This window comes from Micrasema longulum, unplaced genomic scaffold (assembly GCF_059751315.1).
Source record: "Micrasema longulum isolate JH-2025_06_02 unplaced genomic scaffold, ASM5975131v1 h1tg002105l, whole genome shotgun sequence".
Classification (NCBI taxonomy): domain Eukaryota; kingdom Metazoa; phylum Arthropoda; class Insecta; order Trichoptera; family Brachycentridae; genus Micrasema; species Micrasema longulum.
In genome coordinates this window covers 82,044-108,406 of record NW_028279271.1, presented here as the reverse complement: position 1 = coordinate 108,406, position 26,363 = coordinate 82,044, and the positions used below count along the sequence as shown (strand labels likewise).

At 34.3% G+C, this 26,363-nt stretch overlaps 3 protein-coding genes and 1 long non-coding RNA gene across 4 annotated transcripts in view; 2 read left to right on the top strand and 2 right to left on the bottom strand.

The window, feature by feature from the left end:
• Tak1 (TGF-beta activated kinase 1) overlaps positions 1-24,894 on the top strand; it is a 60,061-nt gene extending 35,167 nt beyond the window's left edge. The window contains exons 9-11 of the mRNA XM_088239264.1: positions 18,694-18,911; positions 20,954-21,067; positions 23,793-24,894. Of these exons, the coding sequence (XP_088095390.1) occupies positions 18,694-18,911; positions 20,954-21,067; positions 23,793-23,909 (449 nt within the window). The 3' untranslated portion in view covers positions 23,910-24,894. The remainder of the gene's footprint in view (positions 1-18,693; positions 18,912-20,953; positions 21,068-23,792) is intronic.
• Positions 7,377-10,423, bottom strand: LOC148273022 (uncharacterized). Its single transcript, XM_088239267.1, has 2 exons — positions 9,193-10,423; positions 7,377-8,461 (listed from the first exon to the last, which is right to left on the bottom strand). The coding sequence occupies exon 2, from the start codon at positions 7,849-7,851 to the stop codon at positions 7,438-7,440; it is 414 nt and encodes a 137-aa protein (XP_088095393.1). The 5' UTR covers positions 7,852-8,461; positions 9,193-10,423; the 3' UTR covers positions 7,377-7,437.
• LOC148273021 (uncharacterized) lies at positions 9,834-13,317 on the top strand. Its single transcript, XM_088239265.1, has 2 exons — positions 9,834-10,971; positions 11,159-13,317. The coding sequence occupies exons 1-2, from the start codon at positions 10,786-10,788 to the stop codon at positions 12,569-12,571; spliced, it is 1,599 nt and encodes a 532-aa protein (XP_088095391.1). The 5' UTR covers positions 9,834-10,785; the 3' UTR covers positions 12,572-13,317.
• LOC148273020 (uncharacterized) lies at positions 13,927-15,868 on the bottom strand. The gene is made up of 3 exons (XR_015824711.1): positions 15,676-15,868; positions 15,154-15,350; positions 13,927-14,893 (listed from the first exon to the last, which is right to left on the bottom strand). It is a non-coding gene; the product is annotated as an uncharacterized LOC148273020 (long non-coding RNA).
• Positions 24,895-26,363: the final 1,469 nt, after the last annotated feature.

Genomic DNA, 26,363 nt, shown 5'->3' with positions numbered 1-26,363 from the left:
ACATAGGAAAATTGAAGTGTAAAATTGCATTTGATTTTATGACGAAAAATAAAGAACAAAAAATAAAAGGCAAAACGTCTATTCTCTGTTATTCTGAATCAAGATTGTTAGTTCTTTTTTGTATTTGTATGAAATATCAAATAAGTCTAAGGTTATTGCCTATTATTTGCTTACAATAAAATATAAATATTTGAACGGAAAGCCTAGATTAGTTTTTAAATGTTTCGTTTGATTTTCGTATCTCGGCTTTCACGATATTGTAAAAATCTATCGTATCTACACAAATCCACGACCAATATTAATGGTAGAATGGATCTTGATGCCACTGCGGTAATAAATCGTACTGTCTGATTTTTGAAAGGAAAGTAATCTTCAGTGTCAAAACAACTCCTTCGAGATATTTGGTATGACACCTTCCCACTGGAAACTGACATTAAAATAGAATACATCTTATTATTGGTAAAATTAACTAGATCGTATCCGCATAATTTTATTGGCTGCATCAGCATTCACATCGTAACACTTACGTTATGTTATTTACCATGCTTTAAGTCCCGAGTTCGATCGTTGGAAACGTCGATATGCAATGTAGCTTTATACGGTGGTTTTACACTGCAACATTTAATTTTCTCTGGACCCTGAAGCGTGAGACTGATCACCTTGCGATTGCCTCTTAGCATCATGTTTAATAAAAATAAAGGCACAATGATCAGTGTCACGGGATTATGAAATAGTCCACCGGGAATCGTAACCGAGATCTTTGACATATCAGGCAAATGTCCTAACGAGTCAACCACGAGGCCGGCTATTCTCCACTCGGTTTTCTTTTTCAGGATTTAAACTTTAGAGTGGCCATCGTGACAAAACACTCGTCCGGGTACACGGGAAACGTACAAGCCCTGTAAATGCCTAACTTCGTATTACCTTATCCAAAACTTTCTTCGTCTCTGTTGCGATGTCTATTTAACTAATTATCTTTTGAGGATTAAAATTTTTTTTTCCTAAAACATAATAATCTTCATTTCCCTATCCGCACCCAGTGGTACATAAGGCACTGCATTGATATTCTAATTGCAACGTATCTGAACCAATTTTATTATATAGATAAGTAAAATGATCAGTGGCCTTATTCTGTAACTAATTCGTTGCGTAAATTTATTTGTATCGTATAAGAGCGAAATATGATTTTGATTGCGTTTAAGTGAGATGGATATATGACAGACGAATGAACTTACGAAATGAAATTGTGACGGAATAAGCCTACAGGGACAATGAAATATTGCAAAATGTAGACACACAAAATATTAACATATTACAACAGAGATGAAGAACATTTAAGATAAGGTAATATAGAAGTCTAGGCGTCTACAGGGATTATGACCTGTCAATAGCTGGTTTATGTGGCCACTTTAACATTCACCATTCTGCCTATATTTGAACATCTATAGTCCTTCAATTCTTTCATCTGTTGATGTTTGTGAAGTTAAAGAGCTGAAACCTTTATTTATGCGAGTGAGATTTATCTAATTGAATTATTTCACCTACATACTAGGCAACGCCTGAAAATGTTATTTTTCAATTTCTATACTTCTTCATGGACCAGGTGGATTTATCAACAATATTTTGAGTTTGTCCAAATTAAGTGGCCACTTAAACCAGCCATTGACAGGTCATAAGCCCTGTAGACGCCTAGACTTCTATATTACCTTCTCTTAAATGTTCTTCATCTCTGTTGTAATATGTTAATATAAACAGCTCCCCGGGGAGTCGAATCCAGTCCTTGTCTACAAAAATTTGAACAAACTCAAAATAATGTACACAAAATATTTTTGGAAACGTTTAGTCTGCTCTGTTTTCATTCTTTATACAATAATTTGTAATGATTATCTCATATAATGTTCACTCTTTCATAGAAGGTGAGCAAGTGGATAAGGGGTAGACCTTTTTATATCCTGTAATTATTTTCATGACTAAAAATTGTGTTGCTTTTAATTGACAAATATCTCCTTATTGTTTTTATGTATATTTTATTTTTACTTTTTATGTTTATTAATTTACATATATTTTATTTTTATTATTAATACTAGTATTTACACGTATCTTTAATTTTCTAATTATAAAAGGTATATTCTGTTATTTATTTTTGTTCTTCAATTTTTAATTACTAACGATATATTTTCAAATTTTATATTTATGCTTCAATTTTTATTATTATCGGTTTGTTTTCCAATTTATATTTTTGTTTAATTTCTTTATTACTAATGTTTTTATTTTATAATGTGTATTTATGCTTCAATTTTTATTATTATCGGTATGTTTTCCATTTTATAATAATTATGTCTCATTTCTTTACTATTAATGGCATATTTTCTAATTTATTTTTATGATTTAATTTTTATAATTATTACTTGCATGTTTTCTAATTTATATTTATATTGATTTTGTCTTACGTTGTTATTATTATTCTTTGAATTTAATAAGCATCATTTAATGAAATAATGGATTTAAAAAAACAAATGTAAAAAATGTGGTCCTTCCTTAACACATGAATTTCCTAGCTAGTCGGGACCTGAAACAAAGAAACTCTGTACATTTTAAAACTGTGAAATACATAAATAAATCTCGAGTCTCTTCTGGAGTCTGTCTTTGGGTGGCTAGCTTTAGACTTCCCAGAACGGGCGTGCCATGTGCTGTAGTGCTGTAGTGCTGTGGTACGGCGTGGTGCCATGTGCCACGCGGCCACGCCGCGCCGCGCCGCCGTCACACGCCACGCTGCGTGCGTGACTCACGCTCCATCTGTCAGCCAAACGCATTTTGTTTACTTTATTTCCCTAGACGCGACACGCACAGTCGCACACATGCATAGCATCGCACGACACCCTCCGAGAATATCCGCGTTTATTTTTTATCGACAGATATTCTATTAGGGTAATTAATTGTCCTTTATTTTAAGACATCCCGTTTTTCGGTCATCGGGTCTTGTCTTTTAATAAAAAGCATACGGGACCATACAAGGGCCGTGATTACAAACGCTATCTTCATCGGCACATATCGAGACGGTATAAACTAAAATCGATATGCATGTACGAAAATGTGTATTTGTATGAAAATTCAAAGTAGCTTCGTCGGTAACCTGTAATTGAACGTGTTTAGAGGTGTTATATTTTTCTTACAGAAAACTTAATTTTACTCGGTAGATATAATTGAAAAAAAAATTGACTGGTCAACTTTCCATCAGAATACTGGTCATGGTTTAATAAATACAATGTCTTAAATCTTGTAATTTTAGATCATAACACTGTGCACCTACTGTAAAATGGACACATAAGATTGGTAACTCTAATTTTAACAGAGATGGAGAATTATCTTTAAGAGGGGAATATGTAAATATTTTTATTTATATCCCTACAGAGATGAGGTAGAATTTTTTCAAATTCAAGGTTCAGGATTATGGATATTCGAGCGTTTACAGGGCTTATGACCTGTCATTGGCTGGGTTAAAGTGGCCACTTTAGGTAGGTACTACAACATTCCCCATTACGCTTATTTTTAGCGAATATCCACACCAGGTAACATTTTTGGTTTTTGTATATATGCTACGAATCAAGAACCCATCCACACGCAAGTTGGAAGCGCCATCTATGCATTGATATTGAAGTTAAAAGTCTGTAAACGCTCGAATATCCATAATCCTGAACCTTGAATTGGAAAAAAATTCTACCTCATCTCTGTAGGGATATGAATAAAAATATATACCTACTCCCGTCTTGGGAGAAAATCCAGATTTGTGTGCAGGTACACGAACCGAAAAAATGGAATATGTAAATCACTGAAAGTTAATTAAATCAAAAGTTGTTGTGATTAATTCAAATTAAATGTTTTGATTTTGTTTATTGTTATACCTCTGGTTCGATGCCATTTTGTTATTCGTACGATAAGCAATTTGGTTTATGTTGCACGACAAATTTCTTAAAAAAACTTCATTTTATTAATTTTATTTACACAATTGCTCGATTATTTAAATATTTCTTGTTCCTGTAATTTCCTAAACAATTGTAAATAATTATATTATGACTACGTGGTGATTTATTACGTTCGTGATTTTCCTTTTTAGTAATTCAGCAAAAACTTTCAGACGAAGCTCTATTAAGTCCATTTTATTGTTATTTTTAAAATATAAACAATGCTTATTTCCCAAAATGCAATGATTGGCAATTGTGCCTCGTTGCTATAGGTATATACCATTTTGCGTTTAAATTAAACGATTTTTCGTTTTATTTTTCGTTTGTATGGTATATGCCCTTCTACGTGGGCACGATTCATTTGTTTAAATTCATTAGACTTTGTTGATTTTCTAAAACTGACCTGATAATTTCGCTGTCGAACTATGATCGGAATTATAAAGCGTTTAATTTTTACAATGTAAAATCGAAAAATTAATACCATCGTGAATACAACTTGTATTCTAGGTGTCTGCGGTGTACGAATACATTTATTATACAAGCAATGGGCTGCCTGCATACTGTCGTGAATACGCCTTGTATTCTAGGTGTCTGCGGTGTACGAATACATTTATTATACAAGCGATGGGCTGCCTACATACCATCGTGAATACGCCTTGTATTCTAGGTGTCTGCGGTGTACGAATACATTTATTATACAAGCGATGGGCTGCCTACATACCATCGTGAATACGCCTTGTATTCTAGGTGTCTGCGGTGTACGAATACATTTATTATACAAGCGATGGGCTGCCTACATACCATCGTGAATACGCCTTGTATTCTAGGTGTCTGCGGTGTACGAATACATTTATTATACAAGCGATGGGCTGCCTACATACCATCGTGAATACGCCTTGTATTCTAGGTGTCTGCGGTGTACGAATACATTTATTATACAAGCGATGGGCTGCCTACATCCCATCGTGAATACGCCTTGTATTCTAGGTGTCTGCGGTGTACGAATACATTTATTATACAAGCGATGGGCTGCCTACATACCATCGTGAATACGCCTTGTATTCTAGGTGTCTGCGGTGTACGAATACATTTATTATACAAGCGATGGGCTGCCTACATACCATCGTGAATACGCCTTGTATTCTAGGTGTCTGCGGTGTACGAATACATTTATTATACAAGCGATGGGCTGCCTACATACCATCGTAAATACGCCTTGTATTCTAGGTGTCTGCGGTGTACGAATACATTTATTATACAAGCGATGGGCTGCTACATCCCATCGTGAATACGCCTTGTATTCTAGGTGTCTGCGGTGTACGAATACATTTATTATACAAGCGATGGGCTGCCTACATACCATCGTGAATACGCCTTGTATTCTAGGTGTCTGCGGTGTACGAATACATTTATTATACAAGCGATGGGCTGCCTACATACCATCGTGAATACGCCTTGTATTCTAGGTGTCTGCGGTGTACGAATACATTTATTATACAAGCGATGGGCTGCCTACATACCATCGTGAATACGCCTTGTATTCTAGGTGTCTGCGGTGTACGAATACATTTATTATACAAGCGATGGGCTGCCTACATACCATCGTGAATACGCCTTGTATTCTAGGTGTCTGCGGTGTACGAATACATTTATTATACAAGCGATGGGCTGCCCTGCATACTGTCGTGAATACGCCTTGTATTCTAGGTGTCTGCGGTGTACGAATACATTTATTATACAAGCGATGGGCTGCCTACATACCATCGTGAATACGCCTTGTATTCTAGGTGTCTGCGGTGTACGAATACATTTATTATACAAGCGATGGGCTGCCTACATACCATCGTGAATACGCCTTGTATTCTAGGTGTCTGCGGTGTACGAATACATTTATTATACAAGCGATGGGCTGCCTACATACCATCGTGAATACGCCTTGTATTCTAGGTGTCTGCGGTGTACGAATACATTTATTATACAAGCGATGGGCTGCCTACATACCATCGTGAATACGCCTTGTATTCTAGGTGTCTGCGGTGTACGAATACATTTATTATACAAGCGATGGGCTGCCTACATACCATCGTGAATACGCCTTGTATTCTAGGTGTCTGCGGTGTACGAATACATTTATTATACAAGCGATGGGCCGCCTTCAAGTGCAATGGGCAGCCGTTCAATAAATAACATTCACCGTAGATGCAGAATTCACAGCTCGCCCTGCGGCTCTGTTTGTACTGGGACCGGCATCGTGTAGCTTTTTAGTGGCCTATTTTAGCGCGTGACGCATCCAATACTCGAGATATTTGTAGTAAGCAGTCGTATTATCATTTGATAGTGCATCCGCGCAGGACGCTCAATCGGAGGCCCGCGGACAGCCTGGGAAGTTAATCCTTTTCCTTATTTAAGATTTACAAGACTTGCTCTTGTTAAATCGTCGATCCTCTACATACATCTCTTTCTAGACCCAATCACAACCAATCATCATAATCCACTCGCTTTTTTGTTGCATTTCTCAACTGTTCTTCTCATGGCGTCCGCAAATTGGCTAGCATTATTTTTAAGGCGGGTTTTCCTCATCATTACAGTAACGACTTGTGCTCGGAAAGCCGTTTACCTCCCCTGTATTATCACCGCGGCGCGCAAGATTAAAGCTTCTGCGAACTTCTGACTCAATATTTTCTTAATATCGAATCATCCTCATCGTGTCCCCGGTGATAACGCCGAAGTTACGCTCCTTTTCATTTATCACGTGCTCGAGAATTAAATCGAGCATCCTAAATACTTCGTGAGCCGAGTGGAGTCCCGACACGCCGCGCCGCGCCGCGCAACTATGAGTGTCCCGAGGTGAAGCTTTTGCATTTATTTCATTTGGAGTCGAGCCCAATGATTGCGACACAAAAACAATGGTAGCAGTTTTTCTTCGGGTGACTCAGTGCCTTAGTTCCTAGTACCGGCCCTCCTTCCTCCGTGCTCCATGCTCCATGGGCGCGGATGGAGGAACTAGATCCCATAATAATATTCCGCGACAAACTGCAATTTGTTCCGTCCGTGTTCTTGAATAATACTCAACATTTTCGATATATTTTTAATTCTTGTAAATGAACATTTCGCGTCATCTGTGTCTACGGTTTCCTAAAACACGTGAAGAAACGAACAATTCTCAAGCCAATAACTCTCGAGGAAGGTCGTGATATTCTGAAAATTACGTTCGTTCGCGTATTTCCTTTTATTGTCCTGTTGAAGGTAAACATTGACAAGTGATATTTTCGTGTTGTACTCTTTATTATACAAAATAGATTGTGCTTATTTTATATCCCATATGCAAAAAAACAAACATTACTTTTCAAAGTAGATTACTGTTTTTTTAATCGCCACAATCGTTACGCTTACTAATATAATATACGCTCAGGCGGAGACGGGACGATAGTGTGCGTGCGCACGGGCCCCGATATAGCCCGTATGGCTCCGTGAGTCAGGCGCCGGGAATAGCTTCGGCCGGGCGGGGAGGGGGCGGCGGGAAGGGGGGCCGTGCAGCGCCCCCCAGGGGCAGCGCCCTCGCCTCCGCGACACACTTCTCCGTCCTGCAGGAGGAGAAACAAATCGCGGATCGAATCTCCTCCGTATTTTGCTTCGCGCCGCGGCGTCGATCGCTTCGATCTCGGCGAGCATTCGATCTCCGAGTGTCGTGTACGTCCCCGGCCGCCGCGCGGAAGATCGGGACGAGAAGCGGAGCGGGAAGCCTTCTGGCGGGCGGCGGTGGTGGCCGGCGGGCGCGGCCCGGCGGAGTGCAGCGCTGCACGCGCCCGCTGCACGCGCCGCTGCACGCGCCCCCTGCACGCGCCGCTCCAGCCGCCGCCAGCATGTGCGACATCCCCGGCAGTGTCATCACCACCGTCAGGGACACGGTCACCTGCAGCTGGGTATTTTACAGTGAGTTATTGTTCCGCGCCTCGCTACCCCGTGTCGCGCGTGTCCTCGGAAATTCGGTTACGGGAGGGAAAATTTACGAGGTGACGACATGCCGTTGCGGCAATAAAATTATTTCTGATCCCCGAGAACTCTCCCGCGTCTGCGTCTGCGTCGGCCCTTCGCCCTCTCGGGGCCTTCTACCAGTCGCGTCGTAATCGACATTCGGATTCGCGATAAAGTATCCGACGGAACGATCGATGAAAAATTGACTGGTCGTCGGATGTGTATCGGTAAACGTAAACAATGTACGGTCGGTTAATGTGTACTCGGGGGCCTCTTACGAAAAGGTATTTTCTGGAAACAGTGGAAAACGGATTATTACAAAACGCATAACTCCATAAGAATACGCCGTATAAGAATATCCGTATCTCTAGTGATTTCTGATGAATTTTGTATCTCGTCGACGAATTTTTAGGGCTTTGCTTTTTAACTAAACTTTAAAAAACGCTTATAACAGCGTGCTGTAAACACTGGCCACAATATTGACTGTAAATAAAATATAAAAAATAAAAACAAATAACGACTTACTGAAATTGAACATGTTAAATACTTAGGACTAACAATAGACAGACAATTAACATGGACAATTCATATCAACAATTTAATTAGCAAAGTGGCGACATTATCGAGTCTTTTTTTAAAAATCAAAAACTTTGTTCCAAAAACGGAAAAAATTCTAATGTATGAAGCCTATGTAAAAACTAAAATATGTTATACGCAACTATTATGGGGAGCAGGATATCAAAATGACATAAACAAACTACAAAGACAACAAAATAAAATATTAAAGTTAGTATATGACCTTCCCTATTTAACTGCAACTAGAGAACTTTTTAAACAAACTAAGCAATTAAATATAACTGAACTCTTTCAACTAGAATCATTAAAATTTATCCATAAATTAGCCACTAATGTAATTGTAGACGAAGAACTAAAACTAATAAAAAATTGTAGTCAACATGGACATAATACGAGAATATCAGACAAATACCATATACAACTTTTTAAAACAAGACAAGGACAATCAAGACTAATGAACCAGGGACTGAAATTATACAATAAACTACCAGACAAAACTAAACAAAAGACTCAGACAAACTTTACAAAAGATGTAAAAAATATTATTTTAAACAACAGAGTATAAATGAAAAATGTATGTATTATTTTATGTAAAATGAATGTTATAATCCGTAAGGGTTTATAAATAAATTTTCAAATAAAAAAAAAAAAAAAAAAAATAAAAAAATAAAGGTATTACGAATGTTTTCTCTGTTTAGAATCAACAAAAAGCCACTTTAATACACGCATGAAATCTCGTTCGTGTGATCAACTAAACATTCCTTATTTCGTGAATATTTTGGAATGAAAATTTTATCGTTTAGAAATTTTAATCCAGTACTCATCTCGCGATTTCAAACCATCGCTTACCGCACACGAAGTCGAACGGAAGTGAAGTTCTTGTGAGATCTTTGTGTTTATGGATGTTATAATTTACATTTCCAAAAATAAACATAACACATATTTTTGAACAAATTATTGATATACGTATTTTATCGCACAGCACACTTACTTGTGAACATTATCAGAAGTTTGAGTAACAAGGAACAGTGTGAAAATGGAGAACTCCCAATCCATGCATTCTTCATCCCAATTAACACTGCGCTACAGATGGGCAGCGTTGCCCAATCCCCGTTATGGTAGGTCATCCCATTGTACAGTACTATATAATTACTCGAAATTCGCATTACATTCTCGGAAATAACCCCAATCTAATTGTTTCGAAAATACTTGTAAACGTGGCGCGATGTATCCATAGGTTTTGGCAATATCTACTTTAATTTCCGATTGGTAAAATATCAAATAAACTCAAGCCTGAACTCAATCTATAAAATAATCGTAAATGTTCACGACTAACGATTTATTGTTTTTTTCTGACGATTTTAATGCAGTTTTAGACACCTTATCGACTGTGGAAAACTTGTTATCTATAAGCACATTGCGAAATTGTATATTGAAAATTGAGATTATAATTGAATATACATAACCAACACATATACACACCAGGAAACATAACTGATTTGTATATTTTGTATTTCTGTCATTGGTTTTATAATCTGTATATTTTCAATCTGTGTTACTGGTGATATCCCCAATAAATAAAATAAAACGAATAATTAAAAAATACATATGCAATTGCCAAACAAATTATGCTTTTTTTAACATTTTTATTAGATTGACAATATTTTGGATATGTATTTATTATGCAAGTACTCGATTTAACCCTTGTGAAATTTTATCTAGATATACAGGGAATATAGAAATCTATGTATTTACATTTATGTTGCCTGTCTTAGCTTAGTAGTAGTAGTTTATTATTTTTATTTTCTTCTCCTACATTGTCGATGGCTTAAAATTACTCTGAATTAAGTTGTTTTTTTTTTCGCGATAGGCACCCATTTCAATCTTAAGAAAAAAATCAATTAAAAAAATCTTTATGTACTTAATATAATATGTAGGTATGTTTCTCTGTACGAAATGGGCTCCATGCAGAATTTTTTTTTTTTATCTCAAAAAAAAGAGGGGAAAAAAAGAGAAACACGAGTGCGCTTTTTTTTTTTTTTTTTTTACTTTTAAGCAAAGTACTACGGTTTTAAATTTAAAAAATTTGATTTCGCGCTAAAACGGCAACTTTTGCCGATTTTTGTTGTGTGACGTCATTTATCGCGTGTACGAATCTGTATCTGTCAAAACAGAACTAATTGCTTGCGAGTTGTTGAGTTTAGTCGAGTTGTTTTTATTTTAATTGCCGTGATATTAACATTAAAGCTTATTGTGTTGCAATTATCGAACGATGGCTGGGTACAAATACTGTTCAGTTCCTAGATGTGTTAATACGACACATACAACACCGGGAAAGAAGTTTGTCACTATTCCACGAGATGCTAAACTGAGAAAAAAATGGTTTGTGGCGATGAAGAGACAGTTTGACAAAATCAGCTGTAAATCCGGAATTTACTGTTGCGAGGATCATTTCAACGTAAGTTCAAATTTATATTTTACACATTCTATACTTCTATTTATTGATTGATAATACATTATATGTACATATTAAATATTATTTGTCAAATAAATACAATATATTGTAATAAAAGCATAAACTTATTTTGATGGTTAGCCATTTCGTGATGTAAGTATTCTAATTATGTTAAATGTTATTTTCACAGCTTGAAGAAGATGCTGATAATTTTACCAGATTCAAGCTTATGGGAGGAAGGGTGTCCTTAAAAAAAAATGTTGTTCCACACATTTTCGAGTGTCAAAAGAAAAACATCAAATTTTTACGACAAACGGGACACAGAAGAAGCCATTTAGGAACTCTTGAAAGAACAATGACGTCTGAAGTTCCGGAGGAAGAACAACCCTGTACATCTTCATCTATAAATGTTGCAACGGAGGCAGTTGAACTCGAATTCGCTTCTTCATCCCCCACAGTTGAAAAAGCTAGTAAAATGACTCAAGCAAGTTTAAGGTCAAATAAAGTCATTGTTCGCAGCAAGGGAACATCAACTGACGCCACGTTTCTAACGGTGACAAGAGCTACATCTCCTATTATTTTTCCTACACCTAAAGATCTTACCATAAGCTATGATTCAGTTATGCCAGATAATGATGATGAAATACTAGAATGGAAAAGTACTTCCGATGACCAGGACTTTGTACCTCATGACGATACTTCTGACGATAATGCTGATGCTTTTGAAATTCAAAAATATAATGTTATTTTACGACAGGCTACTGTAATGGGTATTGAAAGAAATTATCGACTTTGTCTTGGCATACCAGATGATATGGCATATATTTTAACACTTCTGTGCAAAAAAGTATGTGACTCGCGCCTGAATATTTTAATAACATTAAAAAAAATCAGATTGGATGAATCAAATGCAATTCTTGGAATGCAATTTGGATTGTCAGAACCAACTGTAAGCAGGATCTTCAGGAAGACGGTAAAGCTAGTAGCGATCTGTCTGCAGGAGCTAATATTTTGGCCAGACCAATATACCGTTCGGCTTCATTTGCCTTTGCCCTTTATTGCAAGATACAGTAAAGTCCAAGCTATCATTGATTGTTTGGAAATACAAATCGATAAGCCTTCAAACCCCATTAGACAAGCCACGACATGGTCAGATTACAAAAAATGCAATACCATCAAATACCTTGTCTCTTGTACACCGTGCGGACACATCAATTTTATTTCAAAAGGATATGGTGGACGAACCAGTGACACAAAGATTTTCGAGGTTTGCAGATTTTTAGATAATTTGAAACCTGGTATGGATGTGATGGCAGACCGAGGTTTTAAAAACATTGCTCATTTACTCGAGTTAAAACAATGCAAGTTAATTCGTCCACCAAGTGTGAGCGCGGACATTCCTCTATCTTGTGACAAGGTCAAGGAGGCTAAAAGGGTGGCTGCGTTACGAATCAACGTTGAACGTGCAATCAGTCGGATAAGGGAATTTAAAATGTTGGCAATGCACGCATGCATCGATATTAATTATGTTGGCCTCTTAGATTATATTATTAATATTGCTTGTGGGTTAATAAACCTTCAGGAGCCACTGGTTAAAATTTAATAACTATGAAAATAACAATAATTACTTAATACTGACTTAAGCATTTTTTTATTTACAATTTTTTCGTTTACATTTAGTACATTTTTTATTACATAATATATTTGTAACTTTACAGCTTTACATGAAAACTAAAAAATCCCACATAGGCACAATAAGTGTAGAGGCACAATAAGTGTAGATGCATAATATGTAAATATATTTAAAAGAAAATAAAACATGAGTAATAATTTTATGTTACATTCAAGTTGTTTTTTTTAATTTTTAATTTGAGTAAGAGTAGAGAATCTGAAAACAAGAAATAGAACAAAAAAATATTAAATGAAAGTTGATAATTAAATTAGGAAAAAATACAAGAGAAAATTAAAAGTTTATCGGGAAAAGAAAACATTGACATTTATATTTTTGACCTAATTTATAAAGGAATCATTAGTAGAAGAGAGGCTTAAATTACCATTTTCTCTTGTGTCTAAAAAGTATGATTTATACAGTTTAAGGGCAAGGACATTTGCACGACTCTGTCCTAGTGTTGATTTACAAAACGGTATCTCCAGCACTTGATTCCTTCTGCATTCTCAGTAATCTTTTTAAAAATCATCAATGACTATGCTAAACCGGTTTCTATTTCTTTATTTTTTTTGGCCATCACTATTTTACAATATAAATGTAAAGATTATTTGAACATTAAAAGTTTTGTTAACCTAATATTACCCTCAACTTGTAAATAAATGCTTAACAAAACAAACAAATGTTTTTTATATCTCAACAGAGTTAAAGAAGCATGGAATGGAGTATTTATAGAAGGAAATGTGTGTTCGTGTGCACTTGACGTATTACAACGTGCAAGTGCTGTAAATAAAAACAATATGGCCATTTGTGTGTACAATATATATATTTTTTATTTATTCATAATTATAATACAGTAATGTATTATATTCCCAGGAGTTACAAACAACTCAATTTGGGACTTGAATAATATATAACATTTTTTTGGATAAAAAATATTTACAACCAAGAAACAAAGCAAGTTTAAACTTATAACTAAATATATCAAAACAAAATCTATCACTAAACATATCAACACATAATTGTAACTAAAATATCAACGTGCAATTATTATACTAAATATATCAACAATTATATTTTTTAAAAATCCAAGTAGAAAAAAAAAACAAAGTACTATACAGAATAAAACAAATAAATAAAAAAAACCCTTTCAAGAATAGAGGAAATGGTGAATCTAAGACTAAAGAGGTAAATTAGGTTCGTTAACAAGGCTACGAAGGTAATGCAACTATCAAAATCAACAATATGTATTTATAAAGTATAAAACAGAATAAGTAAGTAATAAAAAAACATGAATTTATTTGAGTTTATTATAAATTGCTAAATTCCAAAACACTGTACACTTTTCAATTAAATCTAAGCAATACTCCTTATTTATATTTATAAACAAATGTGTAACATTCTTAGATTCCTCGAAATCAGGATGTGCTACACAGTACAGAGCTTTTATTTTGTTAGAAAAAAACATTTCTAGCTGGACCTGAGCCATATACTTTTCAGAGGGATTTCCGTCTGTAAAATATGTTTGAAAAGTGGCATCAGATACAGGGCATTTCACCTCAACAATATACTCTTCGTACAGCGCATCTGGAGATGCTCCAAATATGGGGTATTCAGGAGACAAAAAAATGCCACACTTTCTAAACTTTACATTTAGTTTTCTTTGCATTTCTTTTAAAACTAAGGACTCTAAGGACCTGCCGCGTAATAACGCCGCAGTTGCTTTCAACTTGGCTCCCAACAATTTCTCACAGAGAGAACCATCACTTGTCTGGCACCTTGACACAGCATAAGCGTTGGAAGCAGTGATTCGAGCAAAACGCAGTCTATGCCACAAAGGTATATCGTTTTGCTCAACAGTTAAGCGTTCAGCAGCTCTGCAGATAGGCATCTTCATTTGACCCTGACAATATTTTAAAAAATCTTTTGGGAGAAAATTACTTTGTTCTTTTTGAAATTGACACATTAAAACATGCAAAGATAACCTATCTACATCAGTATGTTGGGTAAAAAGACGCATTCGTCTTGAAGTACCATCACCCAACTGGTTGCTGGCATCGACTACAGCTGCCAAAAACGAGCCATCTCCTGATGGCAAATCCTCGTGGTTTCCAAATTCCTTGGCCATAACGAAAGGAATCGTGGTGCCGATACCTGCCATTATCGGACGCTTCCAATAACAGGCTACTGAAGTAGGGCTGGGCTCAATGCTGCGTCGATATAGCCAATATATAAATGCTACTGAGTGTTTGCATCCTCCTGTAATATAAATGTTATTTTACAGTTATTTATAAACATGACATCGTCCTATCTAGCACTTGCTCAATACACACTAATAATTTGACAGATTAAAAAAATATGTGCGACGCGATTAATTTAACAATAAAATTTTTCTTCCTTCTGCAAATTTATACAAAAAGAACATGCAATGCAGTACGTTTTTTTCTTTTTTTTAAATAAATAAGACGCTTCCGATGTCAACTATTCATCGACAATAATGCGTCTACTACCATGCTTACCTTGAGAAGCCGCACAGTCTTCACATTGGCACGATATTATTTTATTATTTGCCTCATCAATGACGCTGATAACTGAGTATGCCTTCTTCCGAATTTTATGCTCTGGTGTAACCCGGCATTTTACAGTGCACACATTTTTATTTCTTTTGATCTGGACATATCCAATAGCGTTGTCCGCATATTCAGCTCTCGAAGACCTGCAAATAAATAGTGTATTTACAATTTTGTCCCTTCTGTGCTTGGTTACAGTTTTTAAGACAATAATTAATCAGACATAAAACAGTCAGTATTTTAATTCTAAAGTGTTTATTAAGAACTAATTAAGTCCATTAAAATACTCATGACAGAACAAAGGAGGTTATGTATGGAAAAAATAGTATCCAAGTATATTTACACCATTTCTGGCGATAAGTTGTATCACTGCTGAATATAAAATACGTCTTTAACATATTAAAAACTCAATATCAAAGAAAGGTGACAGTTTTAAGTAATATATTATAGTTAAACATTTTTGAAACTCACCTGTCAACTTTCACTCCCCTCATTTCGGCGCTGCAAAAGTTTGTATTTTCGGAAAAAAACAACATTAACATGGATTCATTTACATGAGGAATGTTATCCGATTGTCCTTTAATAAAATTATCTTCCGTCATTTCGTTAAAATTGCGAATAAAGCGTTAAACAAACCGTCGCCACCAAAAACACCAGCGGAAATGAATGACAGCGTTGTCGAACAAGATAAATGACGTCACAAACACGACAACCAATCACGATGCGTTCGAAATCCATTCGCCAGAAATCAATATTTAAAACGAAAATTTTAATTAAAAACGGCTAAAAAATAAAATTAGACTTGAAAATAAATAAATAGTTTTTAATTTTCTTCCAGGATCATCAATTACTTTCATCTTTTCTAACATATGCATGGAGCCCATTAATATGAAGTTAATGAAAATACTTTGATACACAAATTGAAATGAACAATATTCCTTAATAGAAATTCCGATGTTATAATTAGGTAATGAAAAATTATTTTTTTGGTGCTTTGTTTTTCTTAATATGTGCTTTTAAAAAAAAGTTAATATTATTGATGTCTCGATTTGAGTTGTAGTAACTCCTGTTAATGTTAATGAATGTTATTTATATGCATTATACTTTGTATTATGTGATTTATAAATATTTTTAAAATTAAACAACACGTAATTCCTGCGATAAATATTTATAATCCCTAAATTTATTTCCAAACTTCATATACTTTATGTGCCTATTTTACAATCTATTATTGCTTTTATGTATTATTTTATTTTATTTTTTGATATTTATAATTTACTTTCTATCTATAATTAAAACCAAAATGTCCATACTATCCATTACAAATTAATTGCAAACTTAAGTATCGTTTTGTTCGTAGAACAACGACGGATGTGTGAAAAATACGACATCGCGGTCTCTTTGAAATATTTGATCTTGAAAAGGTTTTATAAAGGCTTTATATTCCAGGTTTGAAAAACATATTTATGTAACTAACCCAAGTATCACAGGATATACTTTCACTCTTACCAAGTTATGTCACGAAAAGTAAAAAAAAAAAAGTTTAACCATCTTACGTAAAGTTGAAGAAAATCGCATGCGTCTCTGTTCTTCAGTTGTGACAATATTTTTTTTTGATGAAGGACTTATTTACTTGGCTGCTTAGACCTGCTAACAGCCACATCTTTCTTAACCAATAGATCATTTTATTAAAATATTCGGTAATATCAACTGGCCAATGTCAATGTGGCAAATCTGCATTTCGGACTGTTGAGATGTACACACACAAAATTTGATTTCAAGTAATTAACACAATGATTATAATCAGATCAGATAATAATAAAAACATTGTGTTCTGAAGCTGGTTTAGTACATTTGAGTAGATTCATATTCATCATCAAATCCATTCTCGCTCCTCAGTAAAGCATATAGCATCCACTCATTGCCTCTAGGTTTTTCTGTATGGATATAAGCAGGTCAGATTTGAGAGATGCCAGTGTCCAAGCATTTTGTGGGGATTTCATAATCAATTCGTGATAAGCCTTGCGGTCTATGGGTGACTGTTCGGTAACCCCTAAGGTCGGCTCAACCTACCTTATGTTTGATTTCTCGGCAAAAACCTATTTAGCTCGAGACTTCCTTCTAATAGTATACACTACCATCTTTTAATTATGCTAACCTCTTCATCACTTCAAGATAGGCATTCAGAAAAAGGCAGATTAATAATCATCATGGTTTTCCTATCCACCCCCAATGGCAAATACGTCGCTGCGTTGGCACACAAAATTCTGTTACATGCAGGTAAGGTGAGGAGTCTTACGCTTCAGGTGCCAGTCTAAGGACAGTGGAATATTTTGGTGCAAAACCAACATTTCAATGAATATTGCATGTTATCCTTGCAAGGAATCGAACTTAGGACCTCATGCGTGCACTGCAAGATGGACTTATCTCCACTCTTTTTTATTTATTCCGGGCAGACATGGGATAAAGATTGAAATTACTAGCTCGAAACATGCATAATCAATCTTGTAAAATTATGTTTTTTTCATAAACTAATATAGGACCTATAAATATGAATCGTCTTTTTTGGGTGATACCGTGTATATTGGATTCGTTCTGACGTTTCGGCCACCATTGCAGAGGCCATACAACAGCGGCTCCTGCAAAGGTAGCCGAAACTAATTCAATGTACAAGGGATCACCTAAAAACAATACTTATTGATAACAGTAATGGTAAAAATGTACGCACCTATAGGACCTATGTATGTTTTTAAATTTTCAAAAGTATTTCTTAATCAAAATCACTTACTTATCGTCGCTTTCGTTTGTTTTTGTCCATCAGACCATTTTTAACAAAATTAAGTTAAGTGTACTGAAGTTCTGAGAAATCCTTTATTTATAAAATTTAAATGAAAATACATATATTTTTTTAATGTTTAAGGGCTTTGTTAAAGAATTTTGTCTTAAGTTGCGGTCATTATTTATACCTATTTTGTAAAAAATACTTTGAAACTCTATTTCCGCAGATTTGTGTTTTGGTCTGTTGGACAAAAATGAACTGAAGCGACGTTATGTTATCCACAAGGGCAAATAATAAATACGGTAGAACTCCATTTATTCAAACTCCAGTCATCCAGATTGCCAAATACCAAAATCGTTAGAAACAAAAAATTAAGGAGATGTTTTTAATTAAAATTTAATTGTGCGATTAACTTCCTAAACATGTTTAAGTAATTTTTAAATATGATTCCAATTCGCTGTAATCCAGATAGTTGTAGTTTTACTGTACCTGATGTATAAAATAAACGGATCAATACAAGTGGGTAAAGAGTTAGTGATATATGTAGGTTTGAAATGTAATAGATGTATATTATAACTATGTGTTAAATATTTTTCTCACCACAAGACATTCAGGAAACATTATCCTAAATAAATAGATGAATTAGTAATAAATTGATCAATAAACAAAAATAAATATCTATCAGTTATTCACTTTTGATTATTTCCCAGGTAATAGCAGCCAAACAACCGTCGGCGGCGGGGGGGGCGACGCTCCTTCTCGCTCCCCGCCCCCTGGGCCAGGGGGGCAGGGTGCCCAAGACCCTGCCCTGGACTCTATGCACATGATGCTGGACCCTGAGCTACGCCCCGTGACTCCTGACCCCACCAACGACACCTCACTTAGAATATTTGAGGAACACAAGCAGCTGGCTCAGGAGTATCTGAAGGTTAGCCATTTTATATTTAATATTTTAGCACTGGCATGGCGGACCGGCAATGTGTAGATGGGCTGAACTAAGTTATTTTTCATGGCCGAACCCTCCGCTTTATCACGACTTGTTTATTTTCTAAAATGGTGGATTTATTATTTATTTCTTCAGATGTGGCTTTTCGCAACCCTACTGTTCTGTGCTGTATTTCACCACTGTAATTGGGCCTCTTTTTTTGCAACATGTGTTTATTTTTTATTTATCCAGGCTGTATTCTTCTAAAATATTTGGCTTTTGCCGATGATGGATGTATTTTGATTGAGGGCAATAGCCGCAGATCCCTGAAGGGTGACGCAGCTAATGCATTAAAAAAAGTAGCCGATTGGGGTATTCTAAACAAATCAAGTTTTTTTCTCCTCAAAAAACCCACTTTTTTTATTAAAAGGCAATCTTGTGTGTCCTCATTCTAACAAATTCCTGGGCACTTCTATTCGAGCTTCAAACTTGGTACCAAGCCTCGGTGTTATTTTTGAAAGAAATTTGTCTTATACTTCCTATGCTAGGAAAGCTGTCAATTAGGGAATGATGGCTTTTCATAAAGTGGCACGCTTGGCCAGAGCCAGCTGGCCAGCTATGAATCCATTTTCTTAGGCATCGTGTTCTATGCAGCTGGCTGTTGGGCACACCGATGCGAGTTGCAATATTTTTGGCGAATTATTTTAAGCGGACAAAGGCAACCTCTCCTGGCTCTTGCTAGAGCATATAGGACATGCTCGACAGATGCACTTCCGGATCTAACAGGCTTGTCCCCTTTGTATCTGAAAGTACAGAGACGATCCACGAATTTCCACTTAAAAAGGAAGCGTTCCTCTGTTATTGGTGGCGTCCGTCTACTCCCAACTAAAGGAATGTCTCAATCGGATATTTAAAAAACTACATTTAAATGCTCTTCTTGATGCTTGGCAATTGCGATGGAAATCTTCCCCTTCAGGGAGGGTTATCTTTCTTTTTTTTACTCCAATCTGTCAGCGCTTAAAATCTTCTTGGGTTATCCCCGATCCCTGGACTACGCAGTTTTTATCAGGTCATGGTAAATTTAATGACAAATTATATGTTTTTAATTTTATTTTGAAGTGCATATAATGGACTCCTGGATTACCTTATTTCAGCACTAAGATGCTAAAGCTACCAGATTACAGATAGGTCCTTCGGGCAGCTTTTATTTTTCGGCAACAAACAATTTTTCCGTGTATGTGGGCACCGCCAAGGAGACTTATGTCCTCAGATGCGGTGCGCCATATGTGGTGGGCAAGCAGTATTCTTTTAAGAAAGAACCTATTAAAGAATCATTAAAAATAATTTCTTGAGCTAATCATTGAAGGCATTGTTAATTTGGAAAAAAAAAAAACTCTATTTTTCTTTTTTTTTTAAATAAAACATATTTGCATTAATTATAATAATAAAAATACGTATATAGTTTAGTGCATTCTTATGATTTACCCAAATATTTCAATTTTGGGACCATTTTCTTTAGTCGTAAATAACAGTGTTAGAAAATGGATGTAAAGTGAGGTTCGTACCTTGGGCATCCTGATCCAGAGTATACGAAACTAGCCAATGGACAACAACCTATATGATCAACAATATTTTGAGTTTGTCCAAATTTTTGTAGACAAGGACTGGATTCAACTCCCTGTTGATAAATTACCTGGTCCATGAAGAAGTATAGAAATTGAAAAAATAACATTTTCAGGCGTTGCCTAGTATGTAGGTGAAATAATTCAATTAGATGAATCTCACCTGCTATTTATATAAAGGTTTCAGGTCTTTAACTTCACAAACATCAACAGATGAAAAAATTGAAGGAATATAGATGTTCAAATATAGGCAGAATGGTGAATATTACACAGTGTGTAAAGTGGCCACTTAAACCAGCCATTGACAGGTCATAAGCCCTGTAGATGCCTAGACTTCTATATTACCTTTTCTTAAATGTTCTTCACCTCTGTTGTAATATGTTAACCTATATGATATTAATAGGTAAACCATTTTCATTTCAGGTTCAAACTGAACTCGCTTACTTATCAAGATATCGTTCAGAACTCCTCGATCAGCATATTGATGAAGAAGTATTAAGACAAAAGCGAGAGGCTTTGCAATTGCAGGATGAAAAGGTTTGATCTGTTATTATATTATTATTATTATTATTATTATCTATTAAATATTTATACCAATTGTAAATTATTTTCGAATACAAATTGTTATTTTGATATTCTTCAATTTAAATTTGTATATGAAGTAAAATGTAAACATGATATCTCCATTATATGTATTGAGGGCCTGTTTTGTAAATTTGGTTAGACGGCCGACTGTGAAACTGGCGTCGCGGGTTCGATTCCCGCCAGTTGTAAGAAAAAAATCCATGAAATATTTATTTCTCAATTGGTCTGGGTGTTGTGGTGAATTTTTCACTACCTCCTTTTATATCCCCTCTTTAGATAGAGGCTTAGCGGGTTATTCCTTTTAAAAAAAATTAAAAAACAATCTATCAAACTTAAATCAGCGCTACAAACCGTTAACTGTTGGTAACATTAACAGTTTTGTGTTTTACAAACCAATTTTGTTAACTGGTGGTCACCGATTAGTATTTTCTATGCTTACTGTCAATAAGGAAGTTCGGTGGTTTTAAAAAAAAAAAGGATTTTTTAATTGGGCAACCAAACTAAGCCAATTTAAAAAATATATATTTTTGTGTATTATATTATCAGCGCTATGATTTTTTAAAGTTTGGTAATTTTGAAATTACTCCGCACGTGACGTCACAAGTTTTTATCGGAGAGTTCTGCTGATTGGTGAATTGGCTTTCCTGAAACTGGAAATCTATTTCTCGGTTTATCCGAGTGAATTTGTGACTTAGTCCAAAATAGTTTATTTTTATAATTTTTTTCATACATTTTTGAGAAACTTTATTGTACAATTAAATGCACTAATTTTTACCGCATTTGAGAAAACATTCTTTATATTCAATTTCCCATAGCACTGAACTTCCGCGTTGTCTATAATATTAATTTTTAATATTTTTTTTAATATTTTTTTATAAGCGCAAACTGTGCGCATGCTATGTTCTGTAGGTATTAAAATATGGATTTTAAATTCATTTCAATACCTACTTGACGATCCATTAATTCCTTGTCAATTTTTTAAAGAACAAATCACTAAAGAAAGTAACAATATTCCTAATTACAATTATATAAAGTAAGAAAATATACAAGAGAAATCTGGTAAATCATTAATGTTTGTTTGGTTTCTTAGTTTTGTTGTTTATAAACCTAAAACTGCGTGTATTATGTTCGCCAAATACAACGCGGAGTAAAACATATTAGGATGGTTATTAATATATAATGATACTATTTGCAAACCCAGCAAAATCCATCTTTCTTTATTTTGAGCCACTCACTGATAAATAAGAGTTTTAACTTTTTTTTATATTTAATTTTTTTATTATAACCAGTTAATATTTTATATGTAACTAGTGATAAAATAATCTTGCTTATTTTAAGAAACAATAGTGAAATACGAAATTTATTTAATTTTGGAGATCGCCAACTTTGCAATACTCAAATAGAGGTTGCCATGTTTGAAACAAACCCGATAATTTTAAAGTCACATTCTCACAAATAAAACCGTATTTTTAACTGACATTGTTATTATTGTTAACAGTTTAACTATGCCCACATAGAAGGGTATATGTGATTTTGGTTTTTTTTTTTAGAGTAATTCAACAAAAACTTAGGCAAAGCTCTATTAAGTCATATTTTTTTTTATAAAAAAATGCTTATTTCGCTCAATGTCAATGGTACCTCTTTGCTACATGTCGTCAGTTATACTGCGATACCACGTAACCTGTTTTTTTTTACGAAAATGTTTTACTGCAATAAATTCGTTACAGCAACTAAGAGCCTTTAGTTCTAAATTATTGCTATTTTTACTTCAAATAATGATAGGTTCTGATACTCCAGCCGTATTTTTGTTGATTCAAATTGTAAATAGTATATCTGTACCTCAGAGGCAGACGGATGCAAATCCAGAATTTGATAAAATGACATTTCGATTTTCGTATCCAGTTTATGATCATGTCCATTGATTTTGAAGAAAAGTCTTATAATGAAAGAACCAATGTATTAAGATACTGAAAATACAAATTAATGCTATAAATTATTAGAAATCGCTTAGAGAAAATAGATTCTTTAGGCTCTTGTTGAACATTTGACTTTGGATTTGCATCCGTCTGCCTCTGAGGTACAGATATTAACTGAGCGCTTTTTAGGTTCCCCTGCCAAAAAATTTGATTCATAGTTACGCGGTATTGCAGTATCATCGACAATATACTATTTTATGTTTAAATATAACCTAAAGCACTTATAATACAAGAGATTAGAATATTTTTTATATCCTCATATAAGAAATAATCACATATCGCAAAATGAATTAAGCGGAATATGAAAGAAATCAAATAAAAATGTGTCAATACATCTGTCAGTGTCATATACGGTAGTGGCGCTACGATCATATTGCATTTTACCGGCCGAAAACGGGTACTTACCATTAATCAACGTTTATATATGCTATTATCGGCCGGTATACCAAATATAAGTTAAAAATGGTATCAAGCTTGCCTACAGCTGTTTATAAACCAGCCCTAAATATTTCATTTTCCAATTTGAATAAATTTTTATTTATAAATTAAAACAAATTTATTTTTACTTTTGCTTTGTGACTTCTACCCCTTTATTTATAAAACAAAATGTGATGTAGTTAGTCAAATAATTATGTTTAATATGTATATTTTTATTTTCTGATTGTGAAACCTTAACTCTATCGTGTCATTTTTTTATACAGGATTCCTTAGTCAAACTCTATTGGAACTTAAAGAAACAACTAGAACTGATGGGTGGGAGTCCCTTAGATGTAGAAGACGACTGGGTCCTTATTCCGGAAGAATCACCTCATGAGTGAAGTGATTTCGGGAACTGGTGGCTGCCGTAGAACTCTGTGATTACCAAAAGAATCCCTTTTATCTATCACGTCTTTCCTGAATGTTTTGAGATATTGATAAGTGTTCATACACGCTTGTTATGACTGTTATCATCACCTTGTGAGCCCTTCATGTGAAGATCCAATTTGTTCATAAGTATTATTAATCACAAATAAAAGAATTTGTTAATCTTGGACGTCTGGCTAGTATACTATATTGTGTAATTAGTTACACAAGGTATGTTTCGCAATTTATGTTTATAGATAATATGACTGTAAGAGAAAATAAATCAAAGCATAATTTCTCTGCATCAAATATTTTTCCCAACATATTGGATGTTCGTGTGAAGGTCCTAAAACTTGTTTGTGAAGCAAGTTTTTATGTAATTTTGTTTAACAGGATTGTAGCATGTCCAGAAAACAAAGTTCATGTGAAAATAATGTTAGATTGAGTTAAGTATTTTTTAAGTTGTGGAGAAAAAGTACAAGTTTTCTTCAGGTTTTAATTGTCCAATCACATCTAGATTTCTGTATATTTGAGATTATTTATAATTTTTTATGTGTAAATAAAGAAAAAATGAATATTTAATTTTAGAAACATTATTATAACCTCACAATTACCATTATTTTTTACATTAAAAACATACTTTATAAATAATTCATTCTCTCGAGTCCCTGCAATCAACATCACAGTTGCATAATAAATCTACATGTATTGCCTGATTAACAAAAAACATGCGATGCGGTCCTAGATAATAATAATATTATGTTTATAAATAATCGTAATACTATTTATGAAAATGATATCCTTCAATAACGAAAATGATACATATTTTTAAACATAAGAGTGGTGACCATAATAATAAAGTGTCTATTTTATAACTTATATCAAATTATATAAATCTTGACTGCATAATTTTGACTATATATAGGTGTTTCGGGGCCAGACCGCAAAACTTCAGAAAAACATTCCTTATGGTAAACTTTTTTTAAATTCTAATCAAAAACTATTTTTTTAACAAAAAAAAATATAATTTGAAAATGGAGAAAATTCTATATATCGCGGACAAGTATCCCTCCCACAAACCCCTAACCCCTACCACTCCCTCACCCGACCGCTTCCCTAATCCGCGCCCGTTACGTATCGTTTCGTTGGTCAAATACGTTTTAAATATATATTTTTTTTTAATAAAAAAATTGTGATTTTCCAAAAAATTTATTAGGATGATAACTCCCTCCAATAATCCGAACTCAGACTATCCAAATCGCCGATTATCCAAATCGCTTTCGAAATTTCAGAAAATATAAAATAAAACGGAAGCGTACTGCGATTTGCAAAATAAATACTTAGCAGCCCGAAAACGGATGATGTCAGTCAAACAGCTTACTTTGACTGAGATGTTCAGCGAGCAATGACTTTTATTTTCAGTATGGTGCGTACATACTGTACTAATGTACGGCACTTGTAAGTACGCTTAACATTTAAAAGTGTTGCCTTATCATTTGATGAATTAAAAGCTCATTCTTCATTTTCAACATACATACAGTAAATAATACAAATAGTCCCCTTTTTCGGAAAAAAACAAATTATCCGAATGGGGTCCGGTCCCAATTGATTCGGATAATAGAAGTTCTACTGTATGTCATAAAAAATGTCCTCTGAAGTTTCGCAGTATGGCCCTAAAAAACCGTTAATAACCAGAGCAACTAATTTGTTTAATTCATGACTGCCTGACCCCAATAGTTTTGATAAGCTAAATTCAAAATTATCATTTAAAGTATTTTCCAGTGGAATTTATTTTATGTAAAAAAAATTAAGTCAACATTTCTGTAAAATTTATCCTTAACTACTTGTTTTGTTGACAGATTTGTTTATATTTTTTACTACTACAGATTAATTCTGAATGAAAATATTTGCATTCTTTAAGTTGATTATCTTTCTTAAATGAGATGCACTTTTGCAGATGCGCTGCCTGAAATTTAGCTCTTTTTTACAATTTTTTTATTAGATGCATTTTTTAAAATTAAAAACTAGACACTTTTGTTATTTGTTTTTTTTTATTAAACCAAAAAAGTACATCTTTTTCTTAAACATTTTCAATGGAGCAAGATGCTTGTGTTCAGAGAGGATTTTTTTATTTAGTGGTTTTGTTTTTTTTTTTTTTTTATAAAAAAGGGTTTTTGATGACCTCCCTACAATATTTTTTACTTGTTGACTAGTGTAAAAATGTGAGCATACATATGATATGAGGACTATGTAAAATAACTCAATTATGTTAATTTGAATGGCTCCATTATGATGTGCTGTCACTTTAATGATTTGATATTAATATGTTTTTTACTATGCCAAGAAAAAATATATTTACCAATACTGCCACAGTTTATTGTTTATTGAGGGTCTTATTTTGAATTAAGCTGGCAATTTGCATGAATGCT